Genomic DNA, 22911 nt, shown 5'->3' on the forward strand with positions numbered 1-22911 from the left:
AACGGGTTTTATTAAAGGTCGTTACTCTTTTTATAATATTCGCACACTGTTAAATATTGTTTATACTCCCTCACAAAATGTTCCTGAGTGTGTTATCTCTTTAGATGCTGAGAAAGCTTTTGATAGAGTAGAATGGCCTTATTTATTTAAGGTGCTTGAAATGTTTAATTTTAGCTCAAAATTTATATCCTGGATTAAACTGTTATATCATTCTCCTGTGGCCTCGGTCCGTACTAACTCTTTAAATTCACCTTCTTTCCCTCTTTTTCGAGGTACTCGACAAGGTTGTCCTCTTAGTCCTTTATTATTTGATATTGCATTAGAACCTCTTGCAATTGCCATTCGAGAATCTCCAAATATTACTGGGATAACTCGGGGCTTAAAGTCCCATAAAATATCACTCTATGCTGATGACTTACTTTTATATATTTCTAATCCCCAAAAATCCATCCCGGCTGTTTTAGAGCTATTAGCACAATTTGGTCTTTTTTCAGGTTATAAATTAAATCTTAGTAAGAGTGAACTTTTTCCGATTAATAAACAACTTCCCTTATATTATAACTTTCCATTTAAATTAATTAATAATTATTTTTCATATCTTGGGATTAAAATTACTTGTAAATACAAAGATTTATTTAAGATTAACTTTTTACCATTAATAGACCATATTATTCAACTTTCATCTAAATGGTTTCCTTTATATTTAACTTTGATTGGTCGTATTAATGCAGTTAAGATGTTTTTTTTGCCAAAATTTATATATATATTTCAGGCATTACCAATCTTTGTTCCAAAATCTTTTTTTGACAAAGTCGACTCTAAAATTTCTTCATTTATTTGGCAAAATAAAAACCCGAGACTGGGTAAAATACATTTACAGAAAGCTAAGAGAGATGGAGGCTTAGCATTACCTAACTTTAGATTTTATTACTGGGCAATTAATATTCGACATATGAAATTCTGGTTACTTGACCAGGATATACTATCCATTCCTAAATGGGTAGCATTGGAATTACAATCTGTTCAGGGTTATACACTTGGCTCTATTTTAGGTTCCTCTCTTCCTTTTGATTTGAAATACCTTAAACAGGTGTCTAACCCGATAGTTAAATATACCTTACGTATTTGGTTTCAATTCAGAAAATTTTTTGATCTTAATCAATTTGGGTTAGCGATTCCTATTTTAGGTAACATATTTTTTCCTCCCTCTTTTACGGATTGTGCTTTTCAAATTTGGAAGACTAAGGGTATTTCACGGTTTTTGGATTTATTTTTAGATGGTTCCCTTATGTCTTTTGAACAATTATCTAATAAATATAACTTATCAAGAATACATTTTTTTAGATATCTACAAGTTAGAAATTTTCTAAGTACTATACTTCCTTCCTTTCCAATGCTTCCTCCTACATACATTTTAGATACTATAATTAACCTTAATCCATGTCAGAAAGGTGCATCGGCTATGATTTATAATATTATTATGAAACTTAGGAAAGCTCCATTTGATAAGATTAGGGTAGATTGGGAACAGGATTTGGGGTTTATCATTTCCGTGGATGACTGGGGGCAGATTTTACAATTAGTCAATACTTCCTCTATCTGTGCTAAACATTCCCTAATTCAATTTAAAATTGTTCATAGAGCACATATGTCCAAAGATAAGTTAGCGTGCTTTTATTCTCATATTAATCCTTTTTGTGATAGATGTCCGGGGCAGATAGCCTCTTTAACTCATATGTTTTGGTCTTGCCCTACTCTGGAAACTTTTTGGAGAGACATTTTTAATATTATCTCCAAGGTATTGAATATAGATATCTCTCCTCACCCTATTACTGCTATCTTTGGACTACCTAAAATTTCCAGTAATCTTTCCCCTTCAGCCCGTAGAATGATTGCATTTCTTACTTTAATGGCGAAAAGATGTATCTTACAACATTGGAAAGAGCTTAATGCTCCAACTACCTTTTTTTGGTTTTCTCAGACGATATTATGCTTGAATTTGGAGAAAATTAGAAGCAATCTTTATGACTCCTCATTTAAATTTGAACAGACCTGGAGATCTTTTATTCAATATTTTCATTTAATGTAATATATACCCTTCTTGTTTTTTTTACTGTTTTTAATGGAGGTCAGGATTGAGGACGTGATTTTAAGTTTTTTTAACTCTGTTTGGTTTCAAGTTAGCCCATTGCTTTGCTTTGCTTTTAGTTAGTTGCACGGTGGGTTTTTTTTGGGGGTTTTTTTTTCCTTTTCTCTATTGATATATATATAAAAATTAGTATACTATTATGTTACCTTGGTATGTTATGTTTAAATTACATTGTTTGTAGCATTTTTTTTGTATTAATATCTTCTGTAATTTTATTATATTCTAACAGAGTATTAGTGCCTATATGGCTTACCTTTTTGTATACTTATTCAATAAAAAGATTTAAAAAGAAAGAAAGAATATAAGCATGTGCACTGAACTCCACCATGATGCAGGGTTTCAACCTGAAATTATGACATTTCTTTTCACCATGCAGACATTGCTCAGCCCTAGTTCCTCCAACAAATTGTCTGAACTGCACCATTTGTGCATTTTCTTCCCTTGGGGATCCAGTACCAGATTTTTTTTTAAATATCAGGAAAACTTACCCTAATATTTTGAACCAACCTGAACCAACTTAAGAGAGAATTAGTATGAACAAGATCAGAGAACATTGTGGGCCAAATAGCCTGTCCTGTGCTGTTTTATGTTGTTAATATAGATCAAAAACAAATACAACTCACCCTTGAAACCTCAGCTAAGTGCGTATTCATATCCTGATCACTGACTTGCACCATCTGACGAATACCTTTGTAATAGCTGTTAAACAAAGAGCATGTAAAACATTGTCAAATATAAATTGAAATATAGAATTAAATTAAATCCAAATCAGCCTTTCATGCTGCAAATGTCTCACAGCAATGTAAGAATGTATGAATCTGGAACACAGTCTTAACCTATTTCTGCTTAATTTCAAAAGACAAGCAGTCGTTTCCCATGCTAAGAAGAGCCAGCAAGCAGTGTTTTCATGACATTCCCGACATGCTTAGTTCTGAGAATTCCCATGATACTGAGGTTACTGCTGCAACTAATTACACTGAGCAAGTAACCTAGAACTGTAACAGGAATTAATCTCATGGGAATAACTCAAAAGATTTTTAAATTTGTTCTACTCACATAAGAAAACTAGCTTATTTAAAATAGACTATAATGCTTGGCATTCTTTGCTTTTGAAACATTTTATGAATTCTCCACATTTCTTCATTTGCCTTACAGCATCTTCATTAGGAGGATCTGCCTTTTCAACATCAAAGTTATTTTTAAAAGTGAACTTTGCTGGCTAAAGCAAGTACTTCCTAGATGGAGAAAGTAAAATGAAAGTCTCAAATGCAACAAAGGAAGAATTTCAATGAGAATTTTTTGAAACTCCAGTAAGTAAATTGAACACCAAGGTGAAACACTAAAGAATTTATACTTATTTTCTTGAAACATATCATATTTATCCCACTTACTCCTCCACCATTTTCTTGTACGTGGAAATTTCTCTCGCGTAGAGTAACTTGTTGCTTGGAGAGTCCTATGAAAGTAAAATTATACACATGAAAAACTCCAAAGATAAATATGGAGATGCAATTTTAATCTCTGAATTTAAGTATTAAAATCAGGAAAAATAAATTATGCCTTCACTACAATTTCTAAAGTATAATCTGGAAACAAAGCTCTTCCATTCTTTAGATTTTTAGCTCCTTTGCATTTTTTTTTTACTTACCCTGCTCAACTTGTATTCAGTCTTTGTACATGCATCCATGAAGGTCTGTGCAATCACTGATAATGAAGCATCTACCACTTCATTAACTTTCACATCAAATATGAAGTGTGGATTTTTCAGGATATTTACCCAGAACCTCAATGGCAAACTGTGGAAAATTGCAAAATACATTAATAAACAATAATCACTTGAGAAAGCTCAATGGACTCAAAGGAAACTGATAGTTTTTATGAAGTTGCATTAGTTTGATGCAATATCTTTATTGTTCGTTCTTCCCCCAATTCAATTCCACTCTGTATCACACTGCGTTGTTCGAATATGTAACTTGTACACTCAAGATGTAAAATGCAGGCAAGTCCTTGGATGAAAGATTGGATCAGATGCAAGTATCCCAAATTACTGAGCTTAGAAGTAGAGGAACCTCACAGTATTCTGTCGATTACTGTCATGATTGCCACTCCACTATTTATGTACATTAATATTTCTTGCTCTCGATTTCTTTATTTCTCTGGGAGAACCATTTTTTAATGTCAAAAATATACATTTTTAATACTACAAATACATGCAATGGAAGAAACACTACATAACACCAGCACTGTTGCAAACCCATCCTAACTTAATGAATGAATAAGTCACCACAATGTTTACTAAGGTTGATGAAGCTCATTTTAGGTGTTAATGGTAAGTTGAATTCTATCCTCTCAAATGCTGGAATACTTATAACAATAGATCAGCTTTCTTTTGGTACAGCTGACTCCTGAAGTTCTCAAGCAAATCATGTCACCCACAAACCATTGAAAATCGTTACTATAAATTCCGGTGTAGGCATTTACTGGTTTTCAACTCAGCTCAGAGCCACCATAAAAAGACAAAAAGATGACAATAAGAAAATGCTCAGATCCCATTCTGTGAAGCTTGGCATTCAGTTATTTAACAAGCTTGCACCAATTTTTAATGAGAAAAAGAATTTTTAAATCTTCCTGTCAATATTATTTTACTAATAGATTTTTAAAAAAAATACATATGGGAATCAGGGGATAGGCAGAATGACTGAAGTTAAATGAAATGCTAGGAGGTGAAATGCACATTATGCTTTACCTAGCGGAGTGTGATGTGAATGAAAGGACTGCATGCCAACAACAGAACCTGTTTGATTGTATGAAGGGAAAATGCAGGAAGGGCCCACCCCATCCTAATCGTGGAGATGATCAACATCCAGCTAGTAAAGCAACAGTACTTTAAGCTTAGACAGTAACCTAGACATTTGAATCTTACCTGTTAGTCTTCCAGATGTGAATGGTTTCTTCATCTGTTATTTCATTCTTCTGTGCTTGCTCATCAAGGAAGTCAAAGTAATATTTCACCGCCGTTGGAACAATTTGATTTGTGCTGAGAACACTTTGGAAGAAGTTATCTACGAAGCTTTGTAGAGTCCCCTGTTTTAATTCAAACCAAACATGTTAAAATGCTCTCTCCAGGAGGTTGATTTATATAGTGGGTATAAACTACTTTGCATATTCAATTCTTTAGTACTACATACAATAGACATACAAGCAGTAAAATTAGTCACAACATCACAACAGGATTTTTAGTCTGCAAATATATTCTTAATTGCATTCTACGATCCAATCTACAGGTGAGCTGTACAAAACCAAGGTTCTTGCTTGCTGTGGAACACCAATTATTCCCTTTCAGATGTGTTTGTAATTTATTTATATTGTACAAAGGAAGGAGTAATTTGCCTATACATTTGTAGCCAATTAGCCTCTCAATAATCATATTACAAATGAACGATCAGTGGGAAAACTTAGAAGGACAGGCAACACATGACCATGAATCCAAGCAAGCATTATGGAAAGTGAGAAAAATTGTTCAGCATTAATAAAGAGATGTTTTCTCAGGAGTGAGTAAGGCCATTCTGCTAATCAAGCAATACTGGCTCTTTGTCCAATATCAGTAACCCTGTAATTGTTTCATGCTCAAGTGCCTGTAAAAATCACTTGTAAAGTTATTTAGGGTGCAAACCTCAAACCATATTCAGAGAATAGAACCTCCCATCTCGATTATTCAACAATGTATTTAAAACTCAGAGTATTGCTCAGTTCACCAATGGAAATTCCTGGCCTCTAGCAATTTCAAAACATTTAACAGTCACAAAAGAATTTGGGAAATAGTAGGTAGACCATTCAGCTGCTATGACCAGTCCATCACTTACCTCATTGCCTTTTCTACGCTGCTAATCTCATATCCCTTGATTCTCTTACAATTGAGTCATTTTTAAAAATCTTTATATTTTGAATATATTCAGCAACTGAACATCCAGAGACCACGAAATTCCAGAGATTCATGATCCTCTGGCTAAAGGAGCTTCTTATCCGAGTCCTGAATGGGAAATCTCGTTTCAAGACTATAACCCCCCCAGATACTAAATACCCCAGCTATTGGAGGCATTATCTCAGCAGCTATCCTATCAACCCAGTAAAAAATTTATATTTCAACGAGATAACCTCCTATTTTCCTGAAGAATGTATCAAAAATATATGATTAAAACCGTATGTGTAATCTTCCATCACATGACAACCCCCAACTCCATAAATAAATCATCTTTCACTCCTTCGATCGCGGGTTGATTATTCCTTTGGTTGGGGATAAGATCTGAAAACAATATTCTTGGCACAATTTCATCTTGGTGCTGTGTAATTGCAGTGAGACATGGTTACGCTGCAAGCAAGATGAACATAATACCCGCTTTCGTAATTGCTGTACGGCATGTGGACTTTGTGATTTGTTTACAAAGATACCTAGGCCTCTCTTAGCCCTGATAACTTCCAATCTCATACCATTTGACAAACACTTTTATAACCAAAGTGAATGGCCTCACATTTCTTCTGGTTCAAAGTTCAAAGTACATACATGCCACCAGCTTTACATAATCAGCAAACGTTAATATATTCCTCGTGCTCATGTTAATAATGTCGACAGTGAACAGCTGGGGCTCTGGTAGCTCGTCCCAAGTTACAATCTCCCAAACCAAAAAAAACACTTATTCATACTCAGTGTTCAGTTTACACGAGTACGTTACACCAGATGCAGGTGCTTTAATTTTTTTAATGAATTATTATGTGGCACCTTTACTGAAGTCCCCCTGAAACTCCAAACTAACCACATCTGTGACTCAAAATGGATAATGGAGGGACAGTAGATAGTTATAGTCATAGTCATATTTTACTGATCCCGAAAACCAATTTCCCTCGGGATCAATAAAGTATGACTATGACTATGACTATCTACTGTCCCTCCATTATCCATTCTGAGTCACAGAATTACGTAAGATGAAAACAAGCCCTTCTGACCAACATATCCACATTGACCAAGGCATCTTCTTGATCTAGCCCCTTTTGCCTACAATGGGCCCTTTATCCATTATCTGCCCAGATACCTTTTAAATATTGTAATTCTATCCATCTCTGCCACTTCCTCTGGCAGCTTAGTTCCATTTACTCACCATTCTCTCGTGGGGAAAAGTGAGGAATGGGAACAACTTTAATGGGTATATTGGCCACCATGGGACAGTTGAGCTTAAGAGTCTGTTTTCAGGCTGTACGATTCTATGACTTTAACTATTCCTGAAGATTGATACTAACTTATTTTCTCTTCTTCCCAGTACCAAGGAGAGTCTTTAATCTGTAATACCAACTCTTTTTCTCATGCCACAAAGGCTCCCTGATCTGCTGACGGCCCTTAACAGTTTCTGCTTTTATTTCTGGACTTCCTTTCCTCTGGTTAATGCCTTTCCAATCTACATTTGATTAAATAGTACCTACTAATATCACTACTTTTAGTCACACACCTTGGAAATTTGCCTACAAATCTGCTCATCTTACTCTGTGCTCAGAAAATGAAAAAATAATGCTAGCTTCATAACACTTTACCCCTATTTTTCAAGCTCAACCCAAATAGATTCAGTTCTGAAATCATTATATCTTTTCTATTTAAAAGTAAGTCATCCTTAATTCATAATTAATACTGTCACTCCCCAGCTGTTTTTCCCTCTCTATCCACACTAATTATTAGGTACCAGAAGATGAAGAAGCTATTCCCAATCTCGTTTGATCTTTTTTTTTCTAATTTTGTCAAAATCTCATGCAGATATTTATGCTTGCAGCTAAACATAGCGAGAGTTTTAACAACTTTTGCTACTTTCCCCAATTTTGACTGCAATTTTTGAGATATTTCTTATTTCACTATTGTTTATCTTTCTTTGCCTTCTGAACTCATTTCTGTTTCTTTTTTTTTGCTATAGTCATAGTTCTTCCAAGCACCCACTTTTGACGAATATTCTCCAATAATATATTAAACTTTAGTGTGGGCATTCTCCTGGCAGCTTTGCAGGTGCAACCCTTTCAATACCAGTTCTTCCTTCCAATGCCACAACATCATTAAACCCTCTTTCACAAAACATATCTCCATCATACTTTTACCCACACAATCTGCCTGCTTCTATATTCACTAACTCACATCACGAGGAGTGATCCTGAAAATGTAGTCCTTGAGTAATCTCTGTTATCAGACCCCCAAAACGCTGCATGAAGGACCATGATCAAAATACGTCCCTCTCCCTGCCCTCATCTTCACCAGAATCTCTTGTACCTCCTTAATGATGTCCCCTCTTTGAACCAGGGAGCCAAATTGCCATTTGGGATATGCCTGCAGTAACAGTAATTCCAGTTTCTACTCTCATTCCAATTAAATGAATATAACTAAACTTTAATCTTCTGTAATTACTTTAATGCAATATTAAAATTTAACATTAAGGAAAAGGATGCACCATTTAAAAAGGTGAATGGTTTGCAGTGTAGGAATCTCTCTCAAACCAAACTGAGCAAACGGAAGACACAAATCTACTACTCAATACAAACCTTAACACACATTTGTGAACAACAAAATCAAGAAAGACTTTACCTAAAAATTGAACATATTACATTTTGTATACGCTATTTTGAAAGGGAAGCTGCAGGTGCTGATGTTGCCACATGCCTTCTTCACGGTAGAGGTTGTGGGTTTGGGAGGTGAGGGTAGTCTGGGCAAGTAACTGCAGCACATTTTACTCCCCACACATATTGTAGCCACTATATGCCAGTGATGGAGAGAATGAATGTTTAGGGTGGTGAATGAGGTGCCAGTCAAATGGACTGCTCTGTCCATTATGGTTCTGTACTTCTGGGCACATGCCCAGGCTTGTAAGGGGTATTCCATCATGTTACTGACTTGTGGTGCAGATGGTGGAAAGGCTTTGTAGCATCAATTGAGCCACTCACAGCAGAACACCCAGATTTGCTCCCAGAGCCACGGTCTTAAAGCGTCTGAACTAGTTGAGTTTCTGATCAACACTGACATTCCCAGGATATTGACAGTGCCACAGAATATCAAGTGGAGTTGGTTACTCTCACTTTTGTCCAAGGTGGTCAATTGATGGGCACTTTTGTGGTGTTAAATACAACTTGCTTTGATCAGCCCATGTCTAAATGTCGTCTAGGTCTTGCTGCATGCAGGCACAGGTTGAGTTGAACACCATTCACTGATCAACACACACAAAAGGCTGGAAGAACTCTGCAGGCCAGGCAGCATCTACAGAAAAGAGTACCTTTTTCCATAGATGCTGCCTGGCCTGCTGAGTTCCTCCAGCCTTTTGTGTGTGTTGATCAGTGAATATCCAGCATCTGCAGATTTTCTCTTGTTTGTGACTGTTCACTGATTGTTACTTCCAACCTTATTTTGGAAGGAAGCCACTGATGGACTTGTTGAGGATGGTTGGACTGAGGACACTCCCCAGGGAACTTGTGCATTGGTGACCTGGTGCTAGGATGACTGACCTCCAACAAACACATCATTTAGAAAATAAACAGATTTTTGACAGAACTTATTTGTCTTGTTACAAGTTATTAAAAATGCACAGAAAATCTCACCTTTACAGACAGCAACCTAGTCAAATATATCTCTGTGATCGCTTTGGTCCTCTCTTTCTCTTTCATGCTGCCTCGCTTTGATTTACTTTCATCTACTTCATCTACTTGTCGCACTAAATGCCACCTTCTATCTTCTTCTAATAGTCCACTTTCTGCAACAACCAAAATTGAGGGAAAATGGATTATCGCAACAGTTCCAACAAGGTGCTTGCTTCAATATCTTTCAAAACAGATACACAGTGAGAGATGCATTTAGAAAATAGATGGGGTGAAATCTGTCTTGGGCAATAAAACAAGAGAGCCAATATCACAACAGCTTTATGTCGCACTCAGTTCTTTTCTATTCTGGTCAAAGTCAGGCAGGGTTAAGACACCTGGCAATGTGATATGGCTCACTTTGTGTTACTGCTATCATGCAAGGGAACTTCTATGGAACCAGATGACAGAGGGAGGTGCAGGAGAATGATGTGATCAGCAGTATTAACATGGCAATATCACACCACACTGCGTCACAAAGAATGTACGTTGTGACTTGGCTCTCGCATTGGGAGCGTATTTGGAGGGCAGGACTAACAGTAAGGATTTTAGGAGAGATGGGCATGGAAATGGGAAGGACTGATGCATTCCAGGATCTTAGCAAACAAAGGAAAGTCTGAGGTTGGATTAACTGAGCGTATCAAAATCCAACGCTATATACCCAGTATCTCTACAGCAAATGCTCAATTTAGGCCCTTATAAAGAAAATGGCATTGGCAAATAACATGCCTGTTCCAAAGCTGTTTTCTCCTTCCATACACAGACAGGTCAGGGTAGGCTGCATTCTTCGTTCCTTGCAACTTAGCTGATACAAGTCACAGAACTGTCCAATACTCAGCATAATAGTAACAGAAAAGCAACTATGAGAATAATTTTGGAAAATGAATTAGTATATTGATGGTGTGCCCAAGATTAACTTGAGGGAAACAAGGATAGGTATTTCATTCAAAATCCTGTCTATTCCCAAAATGACCTCAGACAATGTAGCACTGAATATCAAAATATCATTGCTCTCCGTTTCCATAGCTCACCTCAAATTAAAAGCCAATAACTTATTCCCAGATATAGTGCATTGAAAAAGTCTGAACAACTTTTGCAGTTAATTCGTTACAAAGCAAATTAAAGAACATTCCCTTTAGTTTAGAAAGACATTATAATTTACAATCTGATTCCTGATTGACTACATATTCTGGAGCAGAGAAAATTATTAGCACTGTTGATCAACATAATGCTGTATTTTCTATTTATTGTTAGCATTTTGAGATGAAGTGTACTGACTTTCACCGTGGATAATCTGCTGATGGTCATCGGGTTGCTGAGCGTGCGAAGATCTTACTAAAATGACAGTGGAGAAATCGCGCACCTGTGAGGTCAACAAAAGAAATTCTCCATTAGATACACCAATTCTGGTACAGATTAATTTTTGATGTGCTAACTCCATTAAAGTTATAAACATCATTTAAAATACCACAAGTTGAGAGGACAAATTTCTACCTTTAGGCTTTATCTGCTTTGCCCTTGGGCAAAGACTGGTGGCTCCATCCTAATAGTGAAGTAAAGGGATAAATCGAATAAATTGGGAAAAAAATAACACATGCAGTTCCTCTGTTCATACAATAATAAGCATTGAAGTAATGAGTCAAATACAAGAAATTGACAGGGATAATTGGTATTTCCAATGTGTCACGCACAACAACTCTTCTTGACCTGGTTAATGATGCAGCAGAGTGTTGTAACGTGTCTGATAATTGTCAGAGAGCAAAGTCTGTGCTCCAGATTATTCTTCAGGGGCTAAAGGACAAGCTGTGACATGCATGATTCAATCTGATCAACAGATCAGAATGTGCACAGATGCAGGAAAGCCGGAACCCTGTTGCATATTCAGCAGCATTTTTAACCCATGGTTGCTACCTTACCACAAGAAGTAAATGAGAGTAAAGGTCACATCAAAATGCCTTTATACCAATTAGATCCTTTCATGTGACAGAATTGCAGAGAGAACTTTGATTTATTAAAAGTGGTTTCACCGTGTAATTATATGAAATGGTCAATTTGAAATCTATTTGTTTTGAGTGCATGAGATATCTTGTAGCTAAACCGCAACAAAATGTCAGAAATAGGGGAATGCTTTAACATCATTCTTGATTGACATTGGAGTATTTCACCAAATATTATTATGATTTATGCTCTTCATTAAACTGCCAACATATTCCGCTGCACAAGGATTGATTGAATCTCCTTTCAATTTTTTTTCACATTATAATCTGTCTTCAGATGTGTCATTATTTCTGTAAGACTCACATCATTGTCCCTCTACAAATAAAAATAGTTAATTCTTCAAAGTTTAGATTTTAAGGGGGAATTGTAATCACCAAAGGTTTAAAAATTAAATCTGCAAATCATTGATTAGACAATATAAACTAACAAATCTGAAACACAGCAATTTTATCCATGCATTTTAACAAAATAAAGGCAGGTGTATGGTACTCACATTATAATGTTTTAAAGTGTTTATACGTCTCCACTTCCCTTCTCGTTCTGAAGTGACATCAAGGTCTGAAAGGATTTGACCAGTAGAGCCTGGACGCCATTCTGTAAGTAGTTAAAGAAAAAAATTGATGTTTTCTCTATTGAACCAAACCTTCTCTTCAAAAGCATTCGCCCAAATTGTACACACCATTGGCTGGGAGATTGGAAATGAACTACCAGCAGAGAGTGCACCTCCTGAACCAGCACATTCACAGTTTCCGCACCTGTGCGTTGCAGTGGGCAAGTACAGCATGCACTGAAAGTCAGAAGCCAGCACTGAATCCCCAAGTCCTGATCAGCCTGAACTCAGGGCAGACTTGGGTTGTGGATCCACAAGCTTGGAGTCTAGCTGCCACTCTCAGAAGAGCCGCAGCAATGGATGAGGTGTAGAGTAAGTGATCATTTTGCAGAGCACCTACACTCTGCTCACAGCAGCCATGTTGAAATTCCAATTGTACCCCATTGTAATTCCCCTTCCCATTCCCTCACCAACCAGTCCTGATGCAGGTCCTTGACCCGAAACGCTGACATTTCCCTTTTGCCTCCACAGACACGACTTGACCTGTCAATCACTTACAGCACTTGACTTCTTTCAAAATTCTACATTCACTGGTCAATGTGTTGTTCTCTCCCTATCTATCGCAGCCCGTATCCTTCAAAAATCCATCAGTACTGTAGTTGGGATCATCACTAAGTGATGAATTTTTGAAGGAGAATCTCATTAAGCCATTTAATAACTTCACTGAAACCGGTGACTGGCTAAACTATACTGGGACACAAACACATGTCAGCCATAAACTATGTATCTAGTGGAGGTACAGTCGACGTTTCGGGCCGAGACCCTTCGTCAGGACTAACGAAGGGTCTGGGCCTGAAACGTCGACTGTACCTCTTCCTAGAGATGCTGCCTGGCCTGCTGCGTTCACCAGCAACTTTGATGTGTGTTGCTTGTATTTCCAGCATCTGCAGAATTCCTCGTGTTTATGTATCTAGTGTTTGATTTTGACTTCACCGATATGGATGGCAAATAAAACTTTTTTTTAAAATGAAGGAAAATCAATAGATTTGTAACTGCCATTACTGAATTTTATTCTTGGTTTATTTAACCATCTGCTTTACTAGTACTAGTCCAGTATTTAACTAAAAGTTGGACATGGTAAGAAGTTTGGAGACATTTTCACAAGGGATTAAAAGTGGAGGCAGCTCTGGAGGAGAAAGGGGGCAGAAATCAACATGATTGACTTAACTCACCAAGGACAACGCTCTCTCGTGCTGGCCTTTGTGAAAATGGGATGTTTCGGTATACTTGATCAAGGATTTTTTCTTTGACTTGAGTGATACTGTCGCAGCTTAAGACCTTTACTGGCATTGATTCTCCAGGATCTCCTTGTACAATTACATTTAAAGTCTGGAAAAACATTTTAAGTACAATGATCAGTTCCACAAAGTTGCACAGTGCTCTACTGGCACCATCTTGTTTAGACACTTGGTGCTTAAGGTTTCCATAACTTAGTTGCTCAGAGTTTCAAATATTGTAACCATTTGTTCTTCTTGGATTGAGATCAGATCCTGGAATTGGCTGGTTATCACAAGAAATCAGGAAAGAATTATATGCTCTTTCCGATCCTGGAAGGAATTATTAGAGTAGAGTTGCCCTCAGTTGGCCTGGTCCTCATGCAAGTCTGCCTGTTTTTAAGTAAATATATCTTTCCAACCCCATTCACTATTGTTTGGCACTTTCTTTCTGTGATTGTACTGTCTACAACACCGGTAACAACCGCTGCTTTTAAGTACGACTTGCAAATGCAAAATTTCATGTAATCATTGACTTCAACTCAATCTAAGTTGTTAAGTGCTTCAACTTTAAGATGTGAACAGGAGGACAAACTGCTGTTTCTAAGCACCTTTTATCACCAATGAAGACACTTTCAAATGTAAAATGCATTGATTATGCCATGTGCAATCCCAGGGAATACTAAATCAGCTTTAAACTGAGTTAACATTTCTTGAGTGGGCTGTGTTAGGAGACCAGAGAGTCTCCTTGATAAGGTGGAGAGCTGAAGGTAACTCGCCTCTCCTATGTGAAACGGCAAAACAGTTCCTTAAGTAAAGCAGGAGATTGTAGACTTACTAGTACATGATATTCCACATCTTCTCCCAACAGTCCCGTGTCATTTAATGTGTATTTGGCCTTTTTCAACTCTGCATCGACTGGTCCTTTTTCTACTTGGTGCTTAAGTCCTTTGAATAGCCTGTACAGTGGCTCACCAGCAGAATCCTTTATTTTATAAGTGAAAAACAAGAACCCTTTAGGTTTTGGATAACGTTAACCATGGCTAGAACATGAGAGTGAACAAGTATAAAAAGTTACCTTCAGAAACTGGTACAAGCAGATAGACATCCAATTGGAAAGCATTCGCTCCACAACAGTCTCACTTCTGGCGGAGAAGAATAGAAAAACTTATTTCACGTTCCAACAAAATTTAACAATTTGGTTTACAGTTTCCAATTCCCAGTGTGCAGTGGTCAGAGGGCCCTAAAATTGCGGCGTTTCCAATAGATCCTTTATAGGTGACTGCACCAAGCTTTAGTGCAGCCCTCAGAATGTAATCCTGGACTCTGTTATGTACCAGGCTCTGGCACATTTCTTGCACTGGAACACCAGTTAGTTTTATGATATACGGGCATGTCTTTCACTGAGCTGACAACCTTTCAACAGTAGTTGATGTTAATCTCCATCCATGTTCCTGAGAACCATTCACACACCAGAGTCTTGTGTTACACAATTGTGGGTTTCACGGAACCTTGTTCCAGGCATTCTTGTCGCTGCACCCTTCCCACTCTCACAGCCACTGACAAGGAGTGGGAAGTGACATCAAGGTGTATCTGACTGGAGTGGGAAGACTTAACATCAACCAAGCAAAGTCTTATTGGTTATTTGACTTGTCTGGTGATGACCCTTCTTGCCAAATGACTCAGGTAACCAGCTAGCAGGATCCACCATCTCCTTTTTGCATATTGACATTAGTACAGGTCACTGCCTAACTGAATGGGGAAGATTTTCATCCTTAAGGAACATTAATGAACCAAATGCATTTTTATAACAAAAATGGATGCTGCCAGAGCAGAACTCAGTAGGTCAGGCACCATCTGTGGTGACAAAAGGTGTAAGTCGACGATTTGGGTAGAGATCCTTCACCTGAACAGAGAGGGAAGAGAAATGATTACCAGCACATAGCCGTATGAGGGAGGGGTGGGATATAAGAAGGTAGGTGATTGGTGGAACTAAATGGGGTCCTGCTTACTTGATCAGTTGATTGAACGAGGTGGGAAAGGGGGATAAGGTGGCACAGGTGACAAAGGGGAAGAGAGCTCCATGGAACTGCGTGGGAGACTAACACCAGGGGTGGGTTACTTAAGATTTCAGCTACCATACCCCACTCATTAACTTACTGGAGCTAAGTTGCGCAAGTTCTACGAATTCTAATAAAAGACAGAACACTGGACACACTTGAAGTCTGAAACAAAAGATAAAAACACAGACACACAACATCTGTGGAGAGAGCCAAATGTTCTAAAAGAATCAGGAAAGGCTGGGAAGGGAATGGAGTGCAAGGAAGGAGGAAATTAAAATAACAAGACACAGAGAACAAAGCAAAAAAAAAAAATCACTACAAACCTAGTCAAACACTGAGTTGGGTAGGATCTGAATGGTGTGTCCACTTCAGAATGTTACAATGCAGGAAAGATGTAAGGGTCTTGGGGAGGATGTAGAACAAAATCACTAAAATATTTCTAGGGAGAAGTTACTTTTGCGTTGCAACAGATGGAAAAAACTTGAATTGTTCTCCTTGGAACAGAGGTAGTGAGCAGATCCCATAGAGGTATTTAAAATTAACAACCAGATGGACTGATGAGGTAGCAACAACCTATTCCCATTGGTAGAAGGCCCAGGTTTCAATGGATATAGAACGAAGATGAGTAGCAAGAGGACGAAAAACAACAGAAGGAAAATTTATTTGCAACAGTAATTATGGTCTGGAATACACTGCCGGAAGAAATGGTGGAGGCTGATTCAATTGTTGCATCGAGGAGAGCTGGGCAGGTTTCTGAAAGGAAAGTATTTGCAATTCTCTAGAGAAGGCTTGCTCTTATATTCAGCCAGAACAGATAGTACAAGCCAAATGGCCTTCTTCCATTCTGTGAATGTAAATTTCCAGTCTGGCTGTTGAAGACTGCCTTACGAGAAAAATAAAGATCTTGTTAAATGATATACAACTTCTACAAAACAGAGAATGTAGAACAGTACAGGGCCTTCAATCAACAATGTCGTGCTGACCTCATAACCAAACCATTCCCTCCTACATAGCCCTTAAGCTTCCAATTTTCTTTCATCCATCTGCTGAAAAAAGAATTTCTTAAAAGTCCCTAATCTATCAGGAAGGGAAGAAAGAAGAGAAGATGTGAATAGCAAATAGATTTATCCAAAATAAAAGGCAAGAAATTGGGAGAAATTAAAATGTTGGCAATGGGAGACCAGCCTTGTAAAATGAAGAAACAAGCCAACCTCAAAAGTTTGAGAATCTTTTCTCTAACATACTGTACTGCTCTGGCTACAAATGTCGAAGGATTTGGGAGACATCATCAGTGAAGATCACTACATACATTCCAGTAGCAATGAACTAAGCTACACACTGCCCTTTATGTCAACAACACTGAAATTCAAAAAATGTACAGTGACCTGGTCTAATCCCAATCCCTGTGTGCTGAATTTATTCAGCTGCCAGCATTTTGCAACAGAAACACGTATCAGCCTTGAAAAACAACGGTCTTAAATAACAAGAACAGTCTTGTTTCATTCTTTGACAATTCAGGTAATGTTTTACAATACAGGTCATCCCTGAGTTACAGATGCCATTACAGGGAAACAAATTCCAATACTATTATTAAATTTAGCAGTTCAATTTATATACATATAGTACTTTCATTTGTATGAATGACCAAAATAGTTTTCATTGTCTATCCATTTGTAATAAAGATTCTTTCTTCTCTACCTTATGTGCTTATTATGCAATTCATTACAATCCTGTGCAGGTATGGTTCCCACATTGAGATTTTTGTTTATTTTCCAACTTAGTGGAAAACTAATTGGCAAAATCAACTTGTGGACATCTGTAAAAAATGGAACCCACCGGTTTCCTGGGATGGCCTGTACGTGTTCTGAGCAGAGGTGAGCCTTTCACATACCTTCGGAGCATCAGCTTTGGGTTTTTAGCGACATATTGTTCCATGAGCTCCAGGAGCAGAGTCCTCATGATGTCAGTGTAGTATTCGAGCTTTCCGTGCAAAGCAATAGTTAGCAACGATGCAAAATAAACTTTCTCTCTTGCAGAGAAATCCTTCTGACTCTCGAGAGTGTGAACAAACTATAATAAAAAAAAAGACATATTTGGGTTTCATGACTATTGACATGACGTAAAATGAAGAACAACTAGGATAAGACTAGATTCAAATTTCTCTAACGAGACAGGTTACAGGTTTCACTCATCCTCAGCAGCAACTCCTGGGGCAGGAATACTAATCAGCTCATTAAGGAATTATGGAGAAGCCTTTCATACCCGCTGAGTGCCAGCACTACAGCAGCACTGAAGATGCCTTAATCCTATTGTTAACATTGTAAACAAGTAGTTAGTGTGGATATATGGAACGCACTCTAATGAAACTGAAGCAATGTAAACTCTCACAGCAGGGCACAATAAACTGCTTCAGTGGACAACTGCTCACATTCTAACAGACCGAACACCAACGTTAAAAATGAAAGGAAACAAATCACTAAAGAACACAACAATACCAAATATTTAATTTTCTAAGATCCTGGTTTTTGTTCAGGAGGTATTTCATGAGTCGAACAATATTATATCCTAAAACTTACACAGCTAGCCTGCACACTTAAATTATGACAGCGTTTTAATATTCTTGTGACTGATTCAAGGAAGCAAAACTATGCTCACCCTCGAACATCAGTTAACATCTGGGCCTGTTCACAGAGTTCGTGAAGGGTACATAATGGTTACCATCGAAATAGGACAGCCACCTTCGTGGGTGAGATTGGCATCCCAAGCTAAACATTACCTATATTTAGGCCAGTTCACTGGCAGGAAGAAATGTATGCAAAATTGGCTACAACCACTAGAACCTCAGGTTAGCATGTTTCTGGAGGGTAGTGTTCAAACCTACAGTTGTCTCCCTGCCTATTCCTTTCAGATAACTCAACCTGTGCAGGGCTGGGCGCCAGCGTAACTTATTCTCGCACAGTCATCCAGCCAGACTTCAGACAGAAAAATAAGGTAAGGTAGCGTGTTGCTCTCATTTCATTGCTTCATAACGAGAAACAGCAGAGCTTCTAACACAATGAAAGTAGGGGTCTTCCTCTTCCTTTCTGCTCTCCGCTACACCAAAGAACCCGGCACTTCCTGGGTGAAAACCAGGGAAAAATCTCCACCTGACTCCTCGCTGGCTACAGTTTTCTTGCACCATGCTCTTTTATTTTAAAAGCATTTCAAAGTAGCAGTCCACATGAACACCTTACCCTACTTTACCACTAATCTACACCTCAACTCCACTTTCTAACCATAAGGCACAGGGGCAGAGTTAGGCCATTCAGTCCACTGAGTCTGCTCCATCAATTCCCATAACATCAAAAAAAATCTATCAATCTCAGCCTCATGCATTCTTGATCTCTAAACATCCACAGTGTCCTATTTATGGACGATTGAAAATAGGATGGAAGGGGGAAAGATCGGAGGAAAATTTAACCAGTCCTCGAGTGAAAGAGGTTCAATGCCCCTTCTTATTGAAGGGTGTGCCCGTTTTAATTTCCACATATGAGAGTCAATTTTAAGGGGCTGCTTGGCATAAAACCAGTAGCAGTGATCCAGAAGTGACTTATATTCTCTTTTACAAAGTCTTCTTCACCAGTGGGTTGATGAATAAGAATCTGTCAGAATTGATCAGACAGCTGCAGTTAAAATCCAATGTTGCTGTCTGATTAATTGCAAAAAGAACCTGGAAGACTGGTTTTGATAAAAGAAGATGGTTAACAGATATTGTGCAAAATCCAAATGTTTATTGAAAAGGAGCAACTTTGGCTTCCGTTTAACCAATAGACAACATTAAGTTTATTTAAACCCCATCTGTCTGTATGCTAAGCAGCTTACCTAGAATATTATCCATTAACCATACAAATAATGGAAGAGTTTGGAAGAGTTACAAAGCACATATAAAGACAGATTTAGTTAAAATTCTTCAGCTTTTCCCAATCACAAAATATAACCAACTGCTGGTCAAATTAAACTCACGTGAATCAAGAAAGATTTGCTGTTAAGCAAATTTGAAAACTGGTTGAGAGCCACTTCCACTGTCTGTCTCCTCGCCTCAGGAATGTCCAGTTTACCAGTTATCATGACGTCATTTTCTCCATCCTTCGATGGCAAGAAGAAGACACGATCAGTGTAGGTCTTATAATCCAGAAAAGGAATGCCAACATCATTTACATCATTTGAATGATCTTCCATTTCAGTCACAAGATCTGGGGACAAAAAAAGAGAAGATTTTTTTTAAAGGAGCAAAGAGCCACCTTAAATCAGAAGATTCTTAAGTATTCTGCTGTTTTCAGTTGAAAGTGAGTATCACTACAGATTAAAAATTGTTGGCAATGATACACAAACCACCTCATTACAGTACTGCGTGTGGGTTTACAAGGTCATCTTGTAGCAGTGGAGTAGACTAGAGTGACAGAGATGAGTGAGACTTCACAGGTTTAAGTTACAAACATTACATTTGAGCCTGAATGTAATCATCAGTGGCTGATTCAGAGATGGCTGCAGACAAAGGAGGAACATTCAAGTCACAACCTGCCAACCTGTTGATGTGCCCATGAATCCTTCCACTACTTCACTCTATTCTCCAAGGGGAGAGTGTGAAGATACAAATGAAAACAAACCTGGCAGGCAAATTGCCCTGCTTATATGATACAGCAGTTTGCAATAACCATTAGAAACTGAAACATTTTTTTTTTACCAGTGAATTCTTTCTTGCATCGATCTCTCACACTTTCCTCAAGGCTCTCCAGTTGCAGTTGAATCTTCTTGTACTCCCTTTCTGCTTGTTGACTCTTACGCCTAGAACATAAATAATCACACTTTACTGAAACCTCATTCTCCTTTGTTAAAATACTGTGGATTCCAGTTAATTGGGACACATTGGGACCAGTACATTTTGGCCCAATTAAGCAGCTGCCCCAATTAGCTGAAGTTCCATGGAAATAGTTAGAAAGGTATAAAAAAGATAAATTTCTGTCTGAGTAACTATGTATTTAAATGAAATACAGAGCAAAGCAGAACACTACCAGTATTACTACAGTACAATAAAACTGTGTATTAGTTTTTAATAGTTGTTCTTTTGATTGACTGTAAGTGAACAAAATCAGCGCAGACACCTAATGCAGATAATGGACTGCCTTCAAAGAATGTTTTTGACAATTACATCTTCCAAATCATCATACTCATTGTAACATTTAATATGATTGTCGACACTTTCAAATTCTTCATAGTTCTGAACTTGTTGAAGTAATTAAATTGTTTTATTTTCACTCCCAGTCATTTTTGGCATCTCCAAACCTGATTGCTTGAAACCGCGGTGAGTAAAACAGTTCTGAATTGTCCTACGGCTTATTTCTCACCAACCATCAGCGAGAAAGATCACTGCTTTTTGAACACAAACACACAGATGACACTATTTAAAAACTGTTCACACGAAGGACAGTGTAGTGCCTAATGGCCACACAAGTACACATTACTGACGCTAGTTAGAAACTGTTTGACTACAGTCTCTCGTCCCAATTCAGCAGCAGTACCAAGAGTAAATGAACAGAATCCCAGCCATTTTCTTGATTAGCATTTGTTCTTTCAGAGTTGTCTCAAATAAGCAGCTGCCCTGATTAACCTATGGCCCAATTCACCGAATGCACTGTATACACGAAGTTTAAATTTGGATTTATTTATTTCGATAGAACATTGTTTTATGAACAAAATATTTTGATTCTGCTACTGATCTACCTTACACAACCAACTTGCTTTCAAGTCAAGCACTACTACAAGGCAGCTCCTCCTGGGGTGGATGCAACAAACGTTAACAGGATTTTGGAAGAGAAACACTTGGTTATTAAGCTGCAAGGTAACTTAACAATGGACTGGGATCAAACTAGATTTAGTTACAGTAAGCATCAACAGCTAGTTAGTTACAGTAAGTATCAAACTCAAAGTGCTGCAGGGATTTTTTTCTTATGTCTGCTAACCAATGAAGCATTAAAGTTCAAATTTAATTTATTATCTAAGTACATATATGTCATCATATAGTACCTTGAGATTTATTTTCTTACAGGCATTCACAGTAAAACAAAGAAATAGAATAGAATCAACTAAAAGCTACACACAAAGACTGACAAACAACCAGTGTGCAAAAGAAGAAAAACTGCAAATTAAAAAATCAATAATACAGAGAACATGAGTTGTAGAATCCTAGATGATGGATGCTGCTTTCTTGTGGCAGCACTCCATGTAAATGTGTTCAAAGGTGGGGAGAGCTTTAATAATTTAAAAATTAATAATTTAAGTAGCATTTACTTTATTGCTTCTTCACAGCTGGTGAGTTTTCAGCTTGCTGGTAGCATTCCCATTTGAAAGTCTGAAGGTACAATTTCAAACTCTTTTCCAGACAGTTCAGGCAGCAATTTTTTTTGGGTGAGGATCACACAATACATATGGACAACTTCACAGACACAAGTGCATTAACATTGAGCATAATAGTCAAAACTTTAAACACTTAAATGTATAAGAAATAGCAAGTGATAAATAGGATAAATTTAAGACGCAATGTGGGAGAGGATGGAGCAAGGTGTATTTTATACTTCTTGAAACAATTGATTAGGTGAGAGATTCCTCACTGTTCCTTCCCTGAACCTCCAAGGCCGAAATACACGTAAATAAGACACAAATTTCTGACTGCAAAACGCTGTACCAATCCCTTCACATTAATTATATAAAACTCGCAATTTCACCACAAACTTTAATAGGAAGGCCCACAACAAGATAGTTGGTAACCATTCCAACTTTAGCTGGATTTAATCACCCAGCTGTGCATGTAGAACAAAGAACACAGAAATCTACAGCACACTACAGGCCCTTCAGCTCACAATGTTGTGCCAACCATTTACTGTAACCTACTCCAGAAACTACCTAGAGTTTCCCTACCAGGTAGCCCTCTATTTTCCTGAACTCCATGTACCTATCTAAGAGTCTCTTAAAAGACCCTATTGTATCTGCCCCTACCACCGTCACTGGCAGTGCATTCCACGCACCCACCACTCTCTGTGAAAAACTTACTTCTGACATCCCCCTTGTATTTACTTCCAAGCACCTTAAAACTATGCCCCCTCGTGTTAGCCATTTCAGCCCTGGGAAAAAGCTTCTGGCTATCCACCTGAACAATTTATAAACCAGATTTTAAAACATTTTATATCTTAA

The 22911-nt window shown here is 37.8% G+C and overlaps 1 protein-coding gene across 8 annotated transcripts in view; it reads right to left on the reverse strand.

The window, feature by feature from the left end:
* Positions 1 to 22911, reverse strand: part of LOC134359516 (plexin-B2-like) — a 258980-nt gene that overhangs the window by 16045 nt on the left and 220024 nt on the right. For all 8 annotated transcript variants that reach the window (XM_063072885.1, XM_063072881.1, XM_063072888.1 and 5 more), the window contains 13 exons: positions 20408 to 20508; positions 19687 to 19916; positions 17576 to 17754; positions 14700 to 14766; positions 14460 to 14606; positions 13580 to 13736; positions 12291 to 12391; positions 11078 to 11162; positions 9764 to 9915; positions 5073 to 5233; positions 3798 to 3945; positions 3541 to 3605; positions 2773 to 2848 (listed from right to left, as the gene is read on the reverse strand). In XM_063072885.1, the coding sequence (XP_062928955.1) occupies positions 2773 to 2848; positions 3541 to 3605; positions 3798 to 3945; positions 5073 to 5233; positions 9764 to 9915; positions 11078 to 11162; positions 12291 to 12391; positions 13580 to 13736; positions 14460 to 14606; positions 14700 to 14766; positions 17576 to 17754; positions 19687 to 19916; positions 20408 to 20508 (1669 nt within the window). The remainder of the gene's footprint in view (positions 1 to 2772; positions 2849 to 3540; positions 3606 to 3797; positions 3946 to 5072; positions 5234 to 9763; positions 9916 to 11077; positions 11163 to 12290; positions 12392 to 13579; positions 13737 to 14459; positions 14607 to 14699; positions 14767 to 17575; positions 17755 to 19686; positions 19917 to 20407; positions 20509 to 22911) is intronic.

This window comes from Mobula hypostoma, chromosome 20 (assembly GCF_963921235.1).
Source record: "Mobula hypostoma chromosome 20, sMobHyp1.1, whole genome shotgun sequence".
Lineage (NCBI taxonomy): Eukaryota > Metazoa > Chordata > Chondrichthyes > Myliobatiformes > Myliobatidae > Mobula > Mobula hypostoma.